This window comes from Trichosurus vulpecula, chromosome 7 (genome assembly GCF_011100635.1).
Source record: "Trichosurus vulpecula isolate mTriVul1 chromosome 7, mTriVul1.pri, whole genome shotgun sequence".
Lineage (NCBI taxonomy): Eukaryota > Metazoa > Chordata > Mammalia > Diprotodontia > Phalangeridae > Trichosurus > Trichosurus vulpecula.
Window position 1 is genome coordinate 97,531,274 of NC_050579.1, and position 17,361 is coordinate 97,548,634.

Consider the following 17,361-nt stretch of genomic DNA (forward strand, 5'->3'; position numbering starts at 1 on the left):
TTTTTTTTTGGCTCCTGTTGCTCACTAAACCTTCCTTCAACAACCATCTTCATAAAGAAGCACTGTTGTAATTGCAGGCTGAGTTTTAGCAGCTCACAAGAAATCAACAGCATGAAAGCAGTTAAGTAAATGTGACACTTTCTAAACTAATCTCTTAAGTGCTTCAGAGGAATTCTATAAATACCAAAATGATTCCACTATTAGCTAATAGCTATGTCAAAATGACATGGACTCAAGGTAACATTCAAGGCCTGCCATATTTTTGCTCCCCCTTTAACTAACCCCTCTCTTCCTTTCCCCTTCTATTGTTCCCCCTCCTTCCCCTCCCCACACCTCTCAAGGATAGAAGAGCTGTGGAATGTGCAGAAAAGGCTGAAAACCCCAGGAAATTATGAATTCCAGGAAGCAAAAGAATAATATGTCTCAGGCTTCAGTGCCTGAGGAGGGAGAGAAATAGGAAAGGAGTTGTGGGAGGCAGAAATGGATTTAAGAATTAAGATCTAGAGAGCTATGCAGACCTAGGAGTTTGAGCAGCTTTCTTTATCCAAGTATATATTTGATTGTTTATTATGAGTTACTGTAATGTTTAATGTAAAGTAATTATAAGGTCCACACTAAAGCTAACATCACAAAAGTGGTAATTAAAAACTCAAGTAGGGTACTAGGCTACACAGTATGCCCTTATTCCAGATTTCATTTTCTTAGTCGTAGGAAAATTTTGAAAAGTTATTTCATCCACAGGAATGGATTTTGCTTTGCTCTCTTCAATATAAAGAAGACAGCAATCTGGAAAGAGTTACATGAACTGATGCTGAGTGAAGTGAGCAGAACCAGGAGAACACTGTACACAGTAACAGCAACATTGTACAATGATCAACTGTGATAAACTTAGCTCTTCTCAGCAATGCAATGGTCCAAGTCAAGTCCAAAAGATGCACAACAGAAAATGCTATCCACATCCAGACAAAGAACTATGGAGTCTGAATACAGATTGAAGCGTACCATTTTTTCACTTTTTGAGGGTTTTTTTTGGTGGCTTTTCTCTTTTGTTCTGTTTCTTCTTTCACAACATGATGAATGCAGAAATATTTACATGATTGTACATGTATAGCCTATATCAGATTACTTGCCATCTTGGGGAGGGGGGTTAGAAGGGAGGGAGAGAGAAAAAAAAATTGAAACAAAATCTTATAAAAATGAATGTTGAAAACAATCTTTACATGTAATTGGAAAAAATAAAATACTACTTACCCCTTGCCCCAAAGATCTAATATGATATTACTTCATAGAAATGAACAGTTCATATATAAATGAATAAAGGATCAAAGATATACAAATACATATGTATATGTGTATCTGTATCTCTCTGTATCTCTCTCTCTCTCTCTCTCTCTCTCCCATCTATCTAAATGAAGACAGCAAACTGTATGGTAAAAAACAAACTCCCTTATGCTTTGGTTTCCTCACCTATTAAATGAGGGGTTTGGATTAGGTAGCTTTTAAGGTCTCTCCCAGCTCTTAATCCCTAGCTGTAGAATCCTATGAAGAAGGGGCAAGGGGGAACAAGAATTATAAATAACACCTGGGCAAGGACCCAGTTACGGAGCAGCATCTACCAACAAGTGCCCCATTCATAGGATTGTCAGGATAGCAGGAGCAGACCATCTGTTCAGAGTCAGGCTGTGAGTGAAGTGAGCAGAACTGGGAGAACACTGTATACAGTAACAGCAACACTGTACAATGATCAGCTATGATAAACTTAGCTCTTCTCAGCAATGCTCTGAGGCTAATGCCTGCTACAATAGTAAATAGGATCCGTGGAGTGCCCCTTACCACCAACACACACTGAGCAATATTGTGACCTGGTAGAGAACCCTCTCCATCTTCATACACACTCCTGTTTTGGGCCGGGGGTGGGGCTAAAACCTAAAGGATACTTAATCAGTACCCCAAAACTAAAGGCAATGGAGTGGCCTATTAAATCCATCACTGAATGAATGGCTTCCTCGAGTGGATTTATAAGAGTGTTACCACCCAGCTTGAAGAAAATATATGATGTGGAGATAAGATAGGCTGATTGTGGCAAGAGCCATATAAAGTGAGATTGAGATAAGAGATGGGTGGCTGGAGTTATCCACTGGAGAAATAGAAGAAATAGAGGAAAACTTCTGGCATGCTAGAAGCTTTGGGAGAACATGGATAAGAGGCATATAGGATAGGCAGGCACGGAGAGAAGAAAATCTGCATTGTTGGAGAGAATTCCTAAATTGATGACATCACACAATCTATTGGAGTATTCAAGAGATCACCCAGCTGCAGTTTGGATAATTAGGTAGTTCTGTCTAGAGTGGACAGAGAACCAATCTTGGGGTCAGAGAGATCTAGGTTCAAGTCCTACCTTTGCCACATAGTGATTGTGTGATTCTGGACAAGTTGTTTAACCTCTTAGTCCTACAGGTAACTCTCTAAGACTGTAAATTGTAGAACTGTTGCTAATCAATCAATCAACTAAGCACCTACTATGAGCCAGGCACTGTGCTAAGAGCAGGGGAGGGGGGTTCTTCCCTTTGAGCTCCTTGGATTCCACAACAGGCTAATAGAAGCTGCCAGAGGAGCCAATGTAGTTCTGTCTTCTTTCTGGGGGCTGCAGGATGGGACATCTTTAGGTACATCAGTGCTATGGTGTGTGGTTTTTATGAATGATGGCATGAATCCTAAAATTACATGGAATTATAAGAAGTCCTTATGCATCTTTTGTCCCTTGACTTGTTTGTTTCTGACTTCTAAAACTTTTTTTTAGATGTACCTCCACAGTCACTATTTTTTAAAAGCCAAAGCAAGACAAAGGCAATATCAATGCACAGGAATGACACTGATGGGAGAGCAGGTGTCAGCATTTTCCTCTATTATTCTTTAAATACAGCGACTAGATCGACGCATTATGCAATTTAATATTTAGATTCAAGGAGCTGTCACTGTGTTTTTCCTCATCAACAAGATGCCTCTGTAATCCTTAGGCATGAATATGAAAACATGACTTGTACGTGTCACCTGAGTGCCTATCACTGTGCTCAGGGGCATGAACTACTCTACGGTGTATATGACAGACTCTTTGAAGATTGGAAGTCCAACGAGAATCATTTAGACATCATTTTGTCTCACTGATTATTGCTTTCAAAAACTGCTCTCCTTATCCCTTTATGGAAGGCTTTCAAAGGTTCATGGTTGTTGTTTTCTCCAAAAGAAGCCAGGGTTGTGATCCTATGAAACCTCATCTGATAATAAGAGACACTGGAGACAGACTTGTCAGAAACCCATTAGTTGGGCTAGGGAAGCATCCTAAGTCTTGGGAAGATCACTGAGTTAGCAAACCTTGTGAAATTTGGAAGGTCTCTTAATCCTTCTGTAGCTCCATAGTTCCAGCTGCAGATGAATAGTATAATGGCTGCCCTCCCTATTTTTACAGAGGCATAGACTTTTAGAAGCTGGAAGGTACCTTAGAGCTCATCAAGTCCCACATTCTCTGTTTTAAAGAGAATGAAATTTAGTCTAGAAATTAAAGTGATGTGCCCAAGGTCACACAGCCGGTAAGTGGTAGAGGCACAACCAGAATGTGGGTTTCCTGCTGTCCAGATCCAAGCTCTTTCCACATCATGCTGCCTTTCACATTCCATTTTTTTTTTCAGGCAATCAAGATTTCCCAGGGTCAGACAGCTAGTAAGTGTCTGAGGCTGGATTTGAACTCAGCTCCTCCTGACTCCAGGGCAGTGCTCTATCCACTGTGCCACTTAGCCGCCTCTCACATTCCATTTTTGACCAGCAACTCCCCACGACCCATTTCTGACCCCATTAACTCCCATTTTTGACCATGCCTCCCCTGCCAGGGCCCCCACCTTCAGGGACAATCTGTACCAAAATAGTCCCTTGGGCCTGGCTACTGAATAACTTAGTTTTGTTCTTAGGAAAAGAACATGATAACTTGAAAGCAATTTGAAATCATGATGGCACCTTCTGAGATGACAACCATCCATTTGCACCCCGTATATCGTGAATGTACATAGGTATTTATATGCTGTCTCCCTCCTTAGAATGTAAACTCCTTGAAGGCAGGGGCCATGTATCCCAGAGCTCAGAACAGTACCCAGTACATGGTAAGCACTTACTGAATAACTGTTGACTGACTTTTTAAAGCATTTTTTTGGACATTCCCTATTGGTGCTACTTTTTTTTAGGGATTCAAAACCAACTCATTCTAATTCAAAGTACTTGATTGTGGAATGCCACACAATGTGCTCTCCTGTGCCTTTCAAACTAGCTGGCCACAGAATGAATGCAAATTGGGGATAAAAGGGCCTTTCTGTTAGAAACTACCACAAATGTGGAATCAATTAGTATTTGATTTACCAACCATTGAAAACCCTTTTCATTTAGGGAGAGCTGAACAATAATTCATGATTAGAAATGACTGTAATCCTTTTAATTGGACGATAATGCTGTGTTACGCTGAAATTATTGTTTCTCAGCAGGAGTTCCCTTAACCCAAGGTCTTGCTCAGTTGGGGAAAAGGACCAACTGGATTGAAAGTCTTGATGATGCTATGTGGTTGATACACCGTAGGTCTCTAGAGTGTTATTTCTGACCACTTTCCCCTTTAACCATTTCAATCTTTTAATGCTTTAATAATATGCAAAGAAAGTGTCACTTGGTTCTACATGGGACAAGCATTCCCTGCCGCACCGTATTATTGGAAACATAACATTTTTTTTCACATTCAAGAAAATGCAAAGAAGTTAGTAAAGCTAAGCCAGGACAGAAGTTAAGATGGCTTCTATGTGTGTGATCTTTTATACTTTCTCCAAATACATGCCTAAAACTGAACTAATTACATTATATTCCTTTCAAAACCAGCTTTTCCTTATACCTGTATTTTTTTTTTCCATTAGCACCAAAACCTCTGAGTCATCTTTGACTTTTGGCATCTATCATCCCAAATCCACACATCCAATATATTGTCAATTTCTGTTTAATTCTTCCTACATACTATAGTGTCTTTCACATCTATTTTTTTTTCTTGGCACTTGAACTATCAACATCCTAGCTTTGTCCCTTATTATGTTATGCCCGAACTATTAAAATAACCACCAAACTAATCTTTTTACTTTGAGTTCTTTTTTCCTTCCAATCCATGTAGAATACCATGACCAGATTAATCTTCTTAATGTCCAGCTCCAGATCAGTTCTAAAGCTGATTAGAATAGAAACTTCAAACTGACTGGTGATATTTCTCCTCATCCTAACTTTAGGTCCCCACCTTGAAGAAATTTACACTCTATCAGGGTAGGCAGAGGGGAACAACATACACACATATAGTGCAAAGTATGTTTAACATAAGTACAAAATACGTAAAATATAATAAATGCAAATATGCAAAATATGCAATACCTGGTGTGGGTAGGTCATTTTGCTTCTCCAATACATAACCATCCTCAGTACCTAGCACTGTGCCTGGCCCATAATAGGGCTTTAATAAACTCTTGCCTCTCATTTGCAAAATAATCAATTTGATCCCTCTGGCAGGTAATGATTTTCTCCCTCAGATATCACACAGCCACTTTGCTTTACAACTTCTTAATGCATTTATTGAATAATATTTTGCTCTGTGACTTAACTCTCTACCAGACTGCAAGTAAGTCAGGGACTCTGGGACATGCAAACTTTTCATCTGTCCCAGTGTATATCAAAGTGCTCTGCAGACAGTAGGTACTCAATATATATTTGTTGAATGAATGAAGATGGTGAACTGATACTAAGATGCTTGGGGATAGGAAGCTTAGTAATCTTATTATTGCCCACAGTGCTCAGCGCAGTGCCCTATGCAAGAGAGGTCCTCAAAAAACATTTGTTGAATGAATGAAAGGGAAGTGGACATTCTGTTTTAGGCAGGACATTTCTTGCTTTGGACTATTTGACCCATGTATACAAGTATAACAGAGAAAGTCCTGTTTCAAGGGGATTGTCCTGTTCCTTTCCCTAGGACAAGCTGGATGGTCCCCAAAGCTCCAGACCACTGACCACTGATCACTCTCAGTCATCAGTGGTCTGAATATCTGGAGCTTTGGGGACCGACCGGTCCCCTGTTCTCACTCACCTATAGTTCAATGATCACTGGATGAGCTATGAGGTATGAATTAAGGCAGTGAGGAAGTAAAGGGATTGGTGGAAGGTAGAGAAGAGAAAAAAGAAGCTGGTAGGGGGAAAAAAACAGGAAAAGTACAGATGGAAGTTAGGGCAGTGGTGAAGTGGAGAAATGCACGCCTAGTTAGAAAGAACAGCTGTCTAGTTGAAAGTATTTGCAGGTGATTGCAGTAGCTTGATTCTTCATTCAATAATGTGAGGGAAGATCATATAATCATAGTATCGCCCATTTGGAAGGGACCTTGGAGGCCATCAAGTTTGACCTGTACTTTACAACATATCCAACAAAGTAGGGTCATATGGCCTTTGATCAAAGACCTTCAGTTCCAGTAAGATAGAACTCACTCCTTCCCAAAATATCCCATTCCACTTTGGGGCAGCTCTAAGTTTGTCCTTTAGATTAAACCTAAAATTGTCTTTCTACAGCTTTCACTGCTTGCAACTAGTTCTTCAATCAGTGACAAGATGGAATAAATTGAATTTCTTTTTTACATCAGCCCTTCAAGCGTTTCCAGACAGCTATCATGTCACTTCAGATCTCTTCTCCAGGATAAAGAGCAGGTTCCTTCAATTAGGACTCACATAATATGACCTTGAAGCACTTTCCCATTCTGGTCACCTTTCAGTTTTTCAATGTCTTTCCTAACATGTGGCACCCTAAAATGAATATCCATTCATTTGTTCATTCAACAACCACTATGGTGTGTGCCAGATACAAAAATAAAGTCTCTGCTATCCAGTAGTTTACATTGTGCTGGTAGGAAACAAAAGAATTAAATCCAAAGAAAAGAAGAAAAGGAAAGAAAGGAAAGAAGGAAGGAAGAAAGGAAGAAAGAAAGGGAGAAAGAAAGGAAGGGAGAGAGAGAAAGAAGGAAGGAAGAAAGAGAGAAGGAAGCAAGAAAGAAAAGAAGGAAGGAAGGAAAGAAAAGAAGGAAAGAAGAAGGAAAGAAAAGAAGGGAATAAGGGAAAAAGGGAAGGAGAAAGGAAGAAAGAAATATAAAATTTATACAGAACAAATACAAAGTATTTAAGGGAGGGCCCTATAATCTGGGACTCCAGTTGTGATGTGACTAGGGCAAAGAATAGCGGGGTCATTTCTGCACATTATTTCTTTCTCTATGTAAATATTACCTAAGCACTTTTTGATTACCCTATCAGTGCTTACTTATGTTGAGTTTGCAGTCTACTAAAATTCCTAGATCTTTATCAGGCTAAAACTATTATTTAGTCACACCTCACTCATCTTGTACTTGCAGAACTGAATGTTTGAATCCAAGTATAACTTTGCATTTTTCCTCATAAAATTGAATCTTACCAGATTTTGCTCAGTGTTCTAGCTTTCTGAATTTTTTTTGAATGAACAGTAGTCAGGGTTACCAGTAACCTGTTTTTCCCTTGCTATTTCCTCAGCTTTTCCTCCCTCCTATCTATGTCTCTGGGGTACTACTATATGTGAAAGTGTCTTATAATATGTAAAATGCTATACAAGTGAAAGTTATTATGATCATTATTCCCTCCCCCCTCTCACTAGCTCTTTCTGTCTTCTGTCTTCATCTGTCTTTACTCTGGTTCTACCCTTCTTTCCTCTTGTACCTGTGGGCCCCTGGTTCAATGGACAAGGGTTTTTTTTCTTAAGTCTGTTAATTTTTTTTCAACATTTACAACGTAAATACTTTTGAAATCTCCCTCCCTTGACCTTTGATAAAGACATTCTGTAGAGCTGAATCCCCTCAGCCCCATTCTCACTTTTTTCATTACTGAAATATACATGTAAATATATACCCATGTATATATACATACATAAATAGGAATACAATATACAGATCACCTAATCTATATACATATGTATATATACCCACATATATACATACGTACGTATAGATGAATGCAATATACAGATCACTGTGTGATTATATATAATATATAGTGACATATTACTATGCTCATGTCCACTGCATTTTGTCTTCACATGTATTATATTCATATATGTATTTCAGTAATGAAAAAATATATTACTAGGAAAATATTTTGTAGTATGAGTCAGCTGGATTGCTCAGTAGATAGTGCATTTGGGCCTGAGTCAGTAAGACTTAAGTTCAAATCCAGCATCAGACACCTACTAGCTGTGTGACTTTGGGCAAGTCACTTAACCCTGTTTTCCTCAGTTTCCTCATCTGTCGAATGAGATGGAGAAGGACAAGGCAAACCATTCCAGTATCTTTGCTAAGAAAACTCCAAATAGGGTCATGAAGAGCTGGCCAGGATTGAAAAAAACTGAACAACCACAACCGTAAGAACCTGGTATTCATCCAGATACTTCCTTTGGACAGACTCTGAGTCCAAAAGCAGAGGATTTGTGAACAGCAGCGACAACTATAAATCACACTCACAAATCATCACATACTAGCTGTTGAAAGGTGTAGTTGACATTGCAGAACACAATGCAGAAGAAACAGGCTTAAGGAGAAGTGCCCTCTATGCTACCCTGTCTTTCCTAATGTTAACATAAAGGTTTTTTTTTTCTCCTCAAAATACAGCACAACCAAAGAATAAAGTGCCTTTATTTCTTCCAGTTGACAGGCTCATGATCAATCACTGGTGATCAGCACCTTTTAATCTACGCCTTTTGTCCTGTACTGAAGGAACAATTGCTCTCCTGGACAAATGCTTCAAATCCATAGGCTTGTTTCACTACAGGCAACTTTCAATTGTCTGCACTAGGGGAAGGGAACAGTGGCACGGAGACTACAAAAAACCATTTACGCTGGACTTTGTGGTCTGTTTACATACTCCTATATGAATCTTGATGCTTCTGAGAAGGAAGCCTGGTGCAATCCAGTGAAGGTGTGGAGTGTGAGGATCTGAGTTGGAATGCCAAATCTGCCATGTAACACCTATATTACCTTGGGCATGTCACTTAACCTTTCTGGGACTCAGTTTCCTCCACTATAAAATAAAGGGATTGGACTAGATGACCTGTAAGGTCCCTTCCAGCTCTGATGTTAATGGAATTAAATTACAAACAAAATAATGAAATCACATTGAGTTTCTGTTTGGAATTCCTCATTTCACCACCCCGCTTATCTTTTCACCTTACTTTTCACCAGGAATGGCTAGCATCACTTTCTGGTCTCTCTATGCTTAATATCTTCCTGACTCTGACCTTTTCTGGATAGGTGGATGGAATACTGGAGAGAAATAAAAGATTTTTATTCAAGGAGCCTTTCATGATGGCTGAAAGTTGTGCTTTTGGATACTACGGTATCATCACCTCTTCAGCTCTTGCTGAGTTATAGACTTAGATCTAGATGGCAAGTAAGTAGAGATGGTTTGGAAAATACTTTCTCAAGGATAATCTACAAAAAACAAACCATGGAAGAAGACCACATCTTCATTTTTTAAAGTCAACAATAGCTTTGAGAGGTTTTAAGTGTTCTTTCACAATTAGGATTCTAATAAAGTGAAATACTGACAGCTTTAACCTCTAGCACCTCTGTATCTCTTCTATCCTGGGTCAATCTGAACCAAAAAGAGGCAAGAGAGGGTGAGAAGCAACTCAAACCTGATCTGAACTCTTGAAGGATCTCTCTGATTGGATCTAGGTAGAGGCAGTTCCCTTCAAATTGATCTGGTATGGACCTAAATCCAGGGCAACCTTGAAGGCATTAAACCTCAAACTTTGTGTATTCTGGGGTAAGCTAGGTGGTGTAGTGAATAGAGCCTTGGGCTTGGAATCATCTTTATGAGTTCAAATCTGGCTTAATCTTGTTTGTCTCAGTCTTCTCATCTGTAAATGATAGAGAAGGAAATGGCAAACCAGTCCAGTATCTCTGCCAAGAATACCCCAAATGGGGTCACAGAGAGTCGGACGTGACTGAAACGACTCGACGACAACAACAAAAGTGTATCTTGAGAGGAAATAAAACACCTCAGGGGAGACTCATCAATTATGTGCAGTTTAACCCAAGCTGGGATGGGTCTGTTACCACAGGTGGGTCTTTGGTTCTTAGCAGATCAGGACTCACGACCAGTCTGTTACAGCAAACCACAGATACCAGTCACTGGGAGACTAGTCGAGGCGCCCCAGAGAGTCTTACTCTAATTAAAAATACCCCATAGTTCTCATTCCAAAGACACAACACCATGTTCACAAAAAAGTTGACTAGGGGACAAAACTAGGATCTCAACACAGGCTACAATCCTATAGCTTTATTTATACCATTATCATGTCATCGTGTTGGAATGATGTTCTATGTTGTGTCTCCACAAAACTACAGAAGCTGGTCTCATAATCTTGAGCACCAGTGGCTATTCAGGGCTGCTTTATACAGTAGGCCTGCAATTAGCAGCAACTTCCTCCAGCTTGTTCTCAGATATCACCTGCAGCTAGCTGCATGTCGTCTTCCTCACAGTAACTGCTCCTACACTAATATGGGTGATGAGGGTCTCCTGCCTCTGCATTGCTGTGTTTACTCATGCCATTGGTCTGAACTCCATAATCATGAACCAAGGGCACAGTGGAGGCTTTGTACATAGACAGAAGAGCATGGTTGGTACTGGCAAATTGACTTGGCATAATATCCCATCTCATCCTATCAAGGGACATTTTGACTGCTGTCTGGTATGACTTATTGGCTGCTATGATTATGTTCCTGAAAATGGTCAAGGAAGATAGTCACCCCAGAAGAGAGTTGGAACTTTTGATTGATTGAAAGGGTCACCACCTATATGTGTCATGGATATTGAGAAAGACAGAGCTGAGGTTTTCATGAGTTTCCAAAACTGGTTCATAGGAGAAATTTTGAGATCTATGCCAGTGAATAATTTGTAAGTGAGGAAAAGCAAAATTTTGCTTGATCAGGGGAGCTAGGTGGTATAAGTAGAAAGAGTGTTGGGCCTGGAGTAATAAAGACTCATCTTCCTGAGTTCAAATCTGGTCTCAGACCCTTACTAGCTTTGTGACTCTGGGCAAGTCACTTAACCCTATTTGCCTCAGTTTCCTCATCTGTAAAATGAGCTGGAGAAGGAAATGGCAAATCACTCCAATATCTTGGCCAAGAAAACCCTGAATAGGGTCAAAAAGAGTTGGACCTGAATGAAAATGACTAAACAACAAATTTGATCATTTCCCTTCTTCCTACCCCTCCCCAAATGGTTTTCCTAATTCTATTTTTCTAGTTGATATATTATTCCAAAGTGCTGACAAGCATATATTAACACATTTCTGCAAAACTGCTAGCAAAATATGCATTCTCTTTTGTGGGGAATAGGGTGATACCCATTATACAGAAATGCAATTAGACTCAAGATGATAATGCCAGAGAGCATAATTTATTATAAAAAATATAACTTGCGAATGGCTGTTGCTATATATCCCTTGTCAACTATATTCAGAATGAACCACAAATATGTTAAATAGTAACTATTATGGGAAAAAAAACAACACAGGATCTGAATTGTATGTGTTGCCTAATTACAAACATATGACACAGGGCTTGCTCAATTCATGGCACAAAATTTGCTGGGTCCAATTATATTTTGAGGTCTCTGATTTAACCACTCATTGAAAAAGTGGTAGGGAGGCCTAAGTTGCAGAAAGTATCAAGCCACTCTCTGTCATAGTCAAATTAGTAGGATTTCTTTTCTCTCCTTCCTTCCTTCCTTCTTTTTTTATTTTTTTTAAAGAAGCCCTATAGAATAGGACAGCTTTGTCTTGGAAGCTTGAGCAATCATAGGTGGAGGCAGGAGATTTAAAAGGGTAGTTATTAACATTATTACTACTCTATACTTTTAGGATATGTTTCTTTTAAAATGCTTTTATATTTTAAGGTAATTGATTCTGCCAGTCTTCTTGTGGGGTAGGGAGGATTTGGGAGTTTATGTTACTAATCCTCTTTCACAGATAGAAAAATTAAGGCATTGAAATGTCAGGCAAACACCAGATTGCAGATTTGTCGGTGAGGGCAGGGATTCTTTACATCAAAACTTTTATATTTCCTCTATGTGCCTGGCCCAATGCTCTGCACACAGTAGGTAGTTAATAAATGCCTGTTGAAGTTTTCTGCCCAAATTTGGACAGTAAGTTAGTGTGTCAGTGAAGTCAGAACTAGGACTTAGGATTCTTCTGCTAGTATTTGAGACACGTGACTTTACCATTGCTAACAAGTCTTCCTGGAATTTTAAACCATATTCTACGGAAATCAATGGAAGACCCGAGGCAAGAAGGGAGAAAGACAAGTATAACAAAATATGCTAAGCTTAGCCTCTTCTATGTGTGTGTGTGCAAGGTGGAGGTAGGGAGGGTCCGGGAGCCTGGAGGCAGGAGGAAGGATGAGCAGGGGAGCTTAGCTCCAAGCTGGAGTTAACAATACAAGACTGCTCCAACCACCCTGTGTTCTCTGTCAGAACTTATTCAGCAAGGAAGCATTCTTTCTACTCCCAGCAGAAAACAGCTTATTGTTATTAATATTTATAATTCGAAGAACTCAGCAGGCTCCCCGCCTTTCTCATGCAGCTCTTGAGAAGAAACAGGTGCCCAAGACTGAACAGTTTGAAAGGAGCCGCCCTTATGACTACAGAAAATATTCCATGGGCACAAAGACCAGGCCCAAAGTTAAGTTCTGAAACATTTATAAAATTTATATATCTATAAATTTATAAAAATGTGTCTAATAGAGTTTTTTCACCATGTAAATCAATTTCCTGAAAAATTTAGATACTCCTTCCCAGGGACAGAGAGACAAGTTGGAACAGTACTGTATTATCAAAGCAATATTCCCTTTAGAAGGATGCATACCAAGAACCAAAGAGAAAAGGCTGATAACTCCTTCTCTTGTCACATGGCTGAAGAAGACCTGATTCTCACAGAATCCTGGGTGTCTCTTCTTGAGGAAGGGAGAGGGCCTGTTACCTCCTGACACTGCTTTACATAATCCCAGGATTTCATATTACCGATGCTACCTCCTTTTTCCTCCTAGCAAACCCAACCTTCTATGGGCCCCACAAAGTCACAAGTAGCAGAGGGATCCAAAGAGCACCAAATTGGCATTAAGTACATCTTGGTTCATAGGATCATATGTTTAGAGCTGAAAGGGATCTTAGAGGCCATGGAAGTCCAAACCTTCCCTATTTTACAGATGATGAAATTGAGGCAAAGACAGGTTAAGTGATGTACCTAAAGTCACCCATCTAGTAAGGAGCTAAGGCAGGATTTCAACTCTGGTCTTGCTAAGTCTAAACCCAGAACTCTAATCAGGACCCTACCTAGATAGCTGCCTCACAGGTTAGCTGTGTGAACTTGTGTCCGTCCTTTTGTTTTCTGGTCTTCAGTTTCATTATTTCTAAAATGAGGATGTTGGGCTAGATCAGATGTTCTTAACCTGAGGTCCATAAACTTAAATTTTTTTATAACTACTTCAATATAATTGAGTTCCTTTGAAATCCTTCGCAATTTGCTTTATGAATTTAAAAGCTTTCTGAGAAGGATCTATAGGCTTCACCATACTGCTAAAGGGGTCCACGAGATACGAAAGGTTACCAGCCTCTGAGTTAGGTGATCTTTATGGTTCTTTCAGTTCTGACATTTCATAAATAAGAATTTATTCTCCAATCCCCCAATTCCTATATTTTGCTGTCTTTGAATTGCTTCTAGTTTCCAGTTCAGAGCCACATAAAAACAAAATGAAAATTGGCTAGAAAAGAAAGACAGTATACATGTTAGGCCTATTACCAGATTCTTTTAAGATTCATACTAATTTCTTGCTTAGGTCCTAGGTACATGGGTCAGACCTTATTTCATAGCTATATTATCCAACATTATAATAGGTATAGGGAATGTATCTGTGATTTCATTGATAGAAGGAACTCCCAGATGAGTAACCTCCCTCCACCAATGAGGGTCAGCACCTTCTCTGGAATTAATAATCTTAGAGAGTTACCTAGAATACTGAGAGGTTAAAAGAGTTGGCTGGGGTTACAGTCAATCTGTCAGAGAAAGGATTGGAATGTAGGTCTTTCTGGCTTCAAGAACATCTTTATCTACTTGTTATATAAGACTGCTTCTCCATCATCATATTAAGTTATTTTACTCTTTCAGAATTGTCCATTATAAGATGGCAATAACTTCTAAGAGAAATGAAGGGTTCAAGTCCAAATCAGCTAGTTATATCAAGAAGAAAGATGGCAGAATTGTAGAGCTGGATTGGACCTAGACTCTAAAATTTATCCATTCCTGGTTTGGATTTGCTCTTTCCTTTCAAGAAATCAAAATAACTGCACCTGTAGAACTGTCTTCATTAGGTCATTATTTGCCCAAAACACAAGAGGGTTCTGCTGGGTTGGCTAGAGTAGTTTTCAGAGGGTCAAGATAGTACCCATGTTGGTCCAAATGACAGTTGAGTGTGAAATGTCTTCATGGAATGCTGTCTATGCAGAACTGTTTAAAAATGATCTGGATCTACATTTACCCATATATTAGCAAAAAGTCAATGTTACCTTTGAATGCCACACTAATAATAAAGATGATGATGACAATTTATTTTTACATAGCATTGGTATGGTCTACAAAGTTCCACTCCCTCTCTATTATCTCATTTGATTCTCATTATGAACATGTGAGTAGTAGAGATACCATTATACTCCTGTTTTTGCTTTTCTTTGTATTCCCAGTGCTCAGAACAATGCCTAGCACATAATAGGGGCTTTAAAATGCTTACTTAGTTGATTGGACTTGACTTATTATCACCTCCTTTCAGGAGCTCAGAAAGGCTATGACTTACTTGTTCAATATCTATAGTAAGGAATAGAGAAAGGACTAGAACCCGAATCCTCTGACTTTTATTCATTATACTGTACTACCTCGATTCACAGGTCACTTTTCTTTCCTACCTTTAGGAGGAATCTGGTCTACAACCACCACTCTACATTCTGTGTTCAATTGATTTTCAGTCAACAAAGGGAATTATGCTGGCTCTTCCCACAGTGGGAAGGCAATAACTATGGTGGACAGATTGCCTGCCTGATCAAAACATAAGAAGTAGAACCGTTGACCTTACTTTTTCTGCCCAAAGTGCAATAGTTTATCACATCTGAGTGGTTGTTTTTCATACTTGGCAATCTCACTTCTAATTTAAAGTCAGGTATGTTACTGCAATGTCTATGGCTAAGGAAGTCTTCCTGGGCCACAGAGAATCTCAGAGCACTATATCTGCTGGAAGTAAAGCCAGGGATGGGGGCAGGAAGAAACAGTGAGAATGACGGAACCATAATCCACACACAATATATTAGCATCTTCAAAATGAGTGCAATCAGAAGTCAAATGGAAAGGATATCTTGCAGGACTGTCCTTGAGAGCATTTAGAAAACCTGTTTGCTGGGAACCTGTGGAAATGAAACCAAGATTTAACATCAAAGCATTTGTTTTCTCCCGACAAATAAAATGCAGTTCATGGTGGGAGCTCACATCTGCATGAAAATGGCAGTAGGTGTCTAAAGATCAATTAAATAATTCTATTCTGCAAGTGCTACCGCATGCAGTTTACTTGTAGGAGCCTGAGATTTGGCTAAAGTTATTCAACAAGAATATGGCAAGACTCATAATCAGACCTAACATCTGCAGGATATTTTCTACGCCAGAGCAGATGGATGTCTGCATACTTCCCCATCAATTACGGTTCTGATTACGCCTTTGTTTTCTTCTTCATTTTAATATGAAAACAAAACACCATACACTATTTTTTCCCCCTCTGTCATGAAAAGGCTGTTTTCTCAAAATCTGTTAACTTTTGAACCTGGAAGTCCTGTAAAATGGGCTACATTGTAAAAGACTTCTGTACCAGCATAAACAAGATCAAAATTTAATGTAATACATTTAAAATATGAGCTATCAGAGAAAGAAAAAAAATTCTTTAAGGGCCCGAGTAAAAATTTCATCTGACCAGAGGATGTGATTTTTATTATTTATGCACTGGAAAAAAATGCTCATCCAGTGGATCTCTTTTACAAGTTGTTGCCAGTGGGGCAGAGCCACCATTGATATTTATTGGCTAACTAGGTTACAGCAGGCTTTTACTTGTTATCTGTTGTCATTATGTCTTAGGGTACATAGATTCCCTTGCAATCCAGTCACATAAATGAAGCTGGATCATAAAGGGGGCCCATTGAAAATATAAGCAGTCATTCTTCTTGTCAGTTTAGGCAATAGGACAGCTACCAACTGGCGGTTCGCTTTCCCAGTTCTACAATCCATTCTAGAGCTACTGGAAAAGTTGCATACTCTCTAACTAATTCACAATTTGCTCTTCTTTCCTGTAACTATCCTACATCACTGTGAGGCAAAGAGTAGTTCGGTGGGTGGATGGGAGTTGATGGGAAATGATGTGAGGAAATGTGTAAGAAACAAATAATGGAAAAATTGATGTTTAAAGTACCTCAACCCCCATGGACCAGCAGGGATAAAGAAAGCTCTACTTCTTTGCTCTTATGCAAACTCTTAACAGTCAACAGGACCAAAAGAAGCTTAAGTCTTAAGGAAGACAGTGCAGGGAAGGCAGTCATGATGCAAAATTAAGACACTAAAAATGTTATTTCTTAATCTTACCCTATTGAAAATAAATGAGGTCGCTTTTCTAAAACTTTCATGTCTCTACTCAGAAATCCAGAACTGTAGCTCTCAAAAATTATGTCCTATGTGCATAACACACGTTTTTAAGATAACAATATTCTTTACTTTTCTTCCACTTTATCTCTTGCCTTTCTTACTCTATGGACAGAGATGATAGATGGCTCATCAGCTGCAATCAAGCAGATTTTAGCCCTTACCAATGTTTTCTGCATTTGGGCATCAAAATAGTGATCACATGAAGACATTTCCCCCTTCCTCCAAGGACCACATGACAGATAAGATGGAATTGGGCTTAAGGCTTCTTTCTTTCTTTCTTTTTTTCTTTCTTTCTTTCTTTCTTTCTTTCTTTCTTTCTTTCTTTCTTTCTTTCGAGGGGTATATATGGAGGGGCAGGTTGAGAGAAGGAAGAAAACATTGTTTTTTATTTGTTTTTGTCTAAGAAAATGATTGGATGTATTGCAGGCTGTTAGAAATTTTCATCTTTTTAAAAAATGTTTGCATGGGAAGACTGATGAACAATCAATGCTGCATAAAATCAAAAAGTG

The 17,361-nt window shown here is 39.1% G+C and overlaps 1 protein-coding gene across 3 annotated transcripts in view; it reads right to left on the reverse strand.

Moving 5' to 3' along the window:
* The window catches only part of ZDHHC14 (zinc finger DHHC-type palmitoyltransferase 14), a 321,372-nt gene that overhangs the window by 37,170 nt on the left and 266,841 nt on the right, over positions 1-17,361 (reverse strand). For all 3 annotated transcript variants that reach the window (XM_036768474.1, XM_036768473.1, XM_036768472.1), the window contains exon 5: positions 15,525-15,573. In XM_036768474.1, coding sequence (XP_036624369.1) covers positions 15,525-15,573 — 49 coding nt within the window. The remainder of the gene's footprint in view (positions 1-15,524; positions 15,574-17,361) is intronic.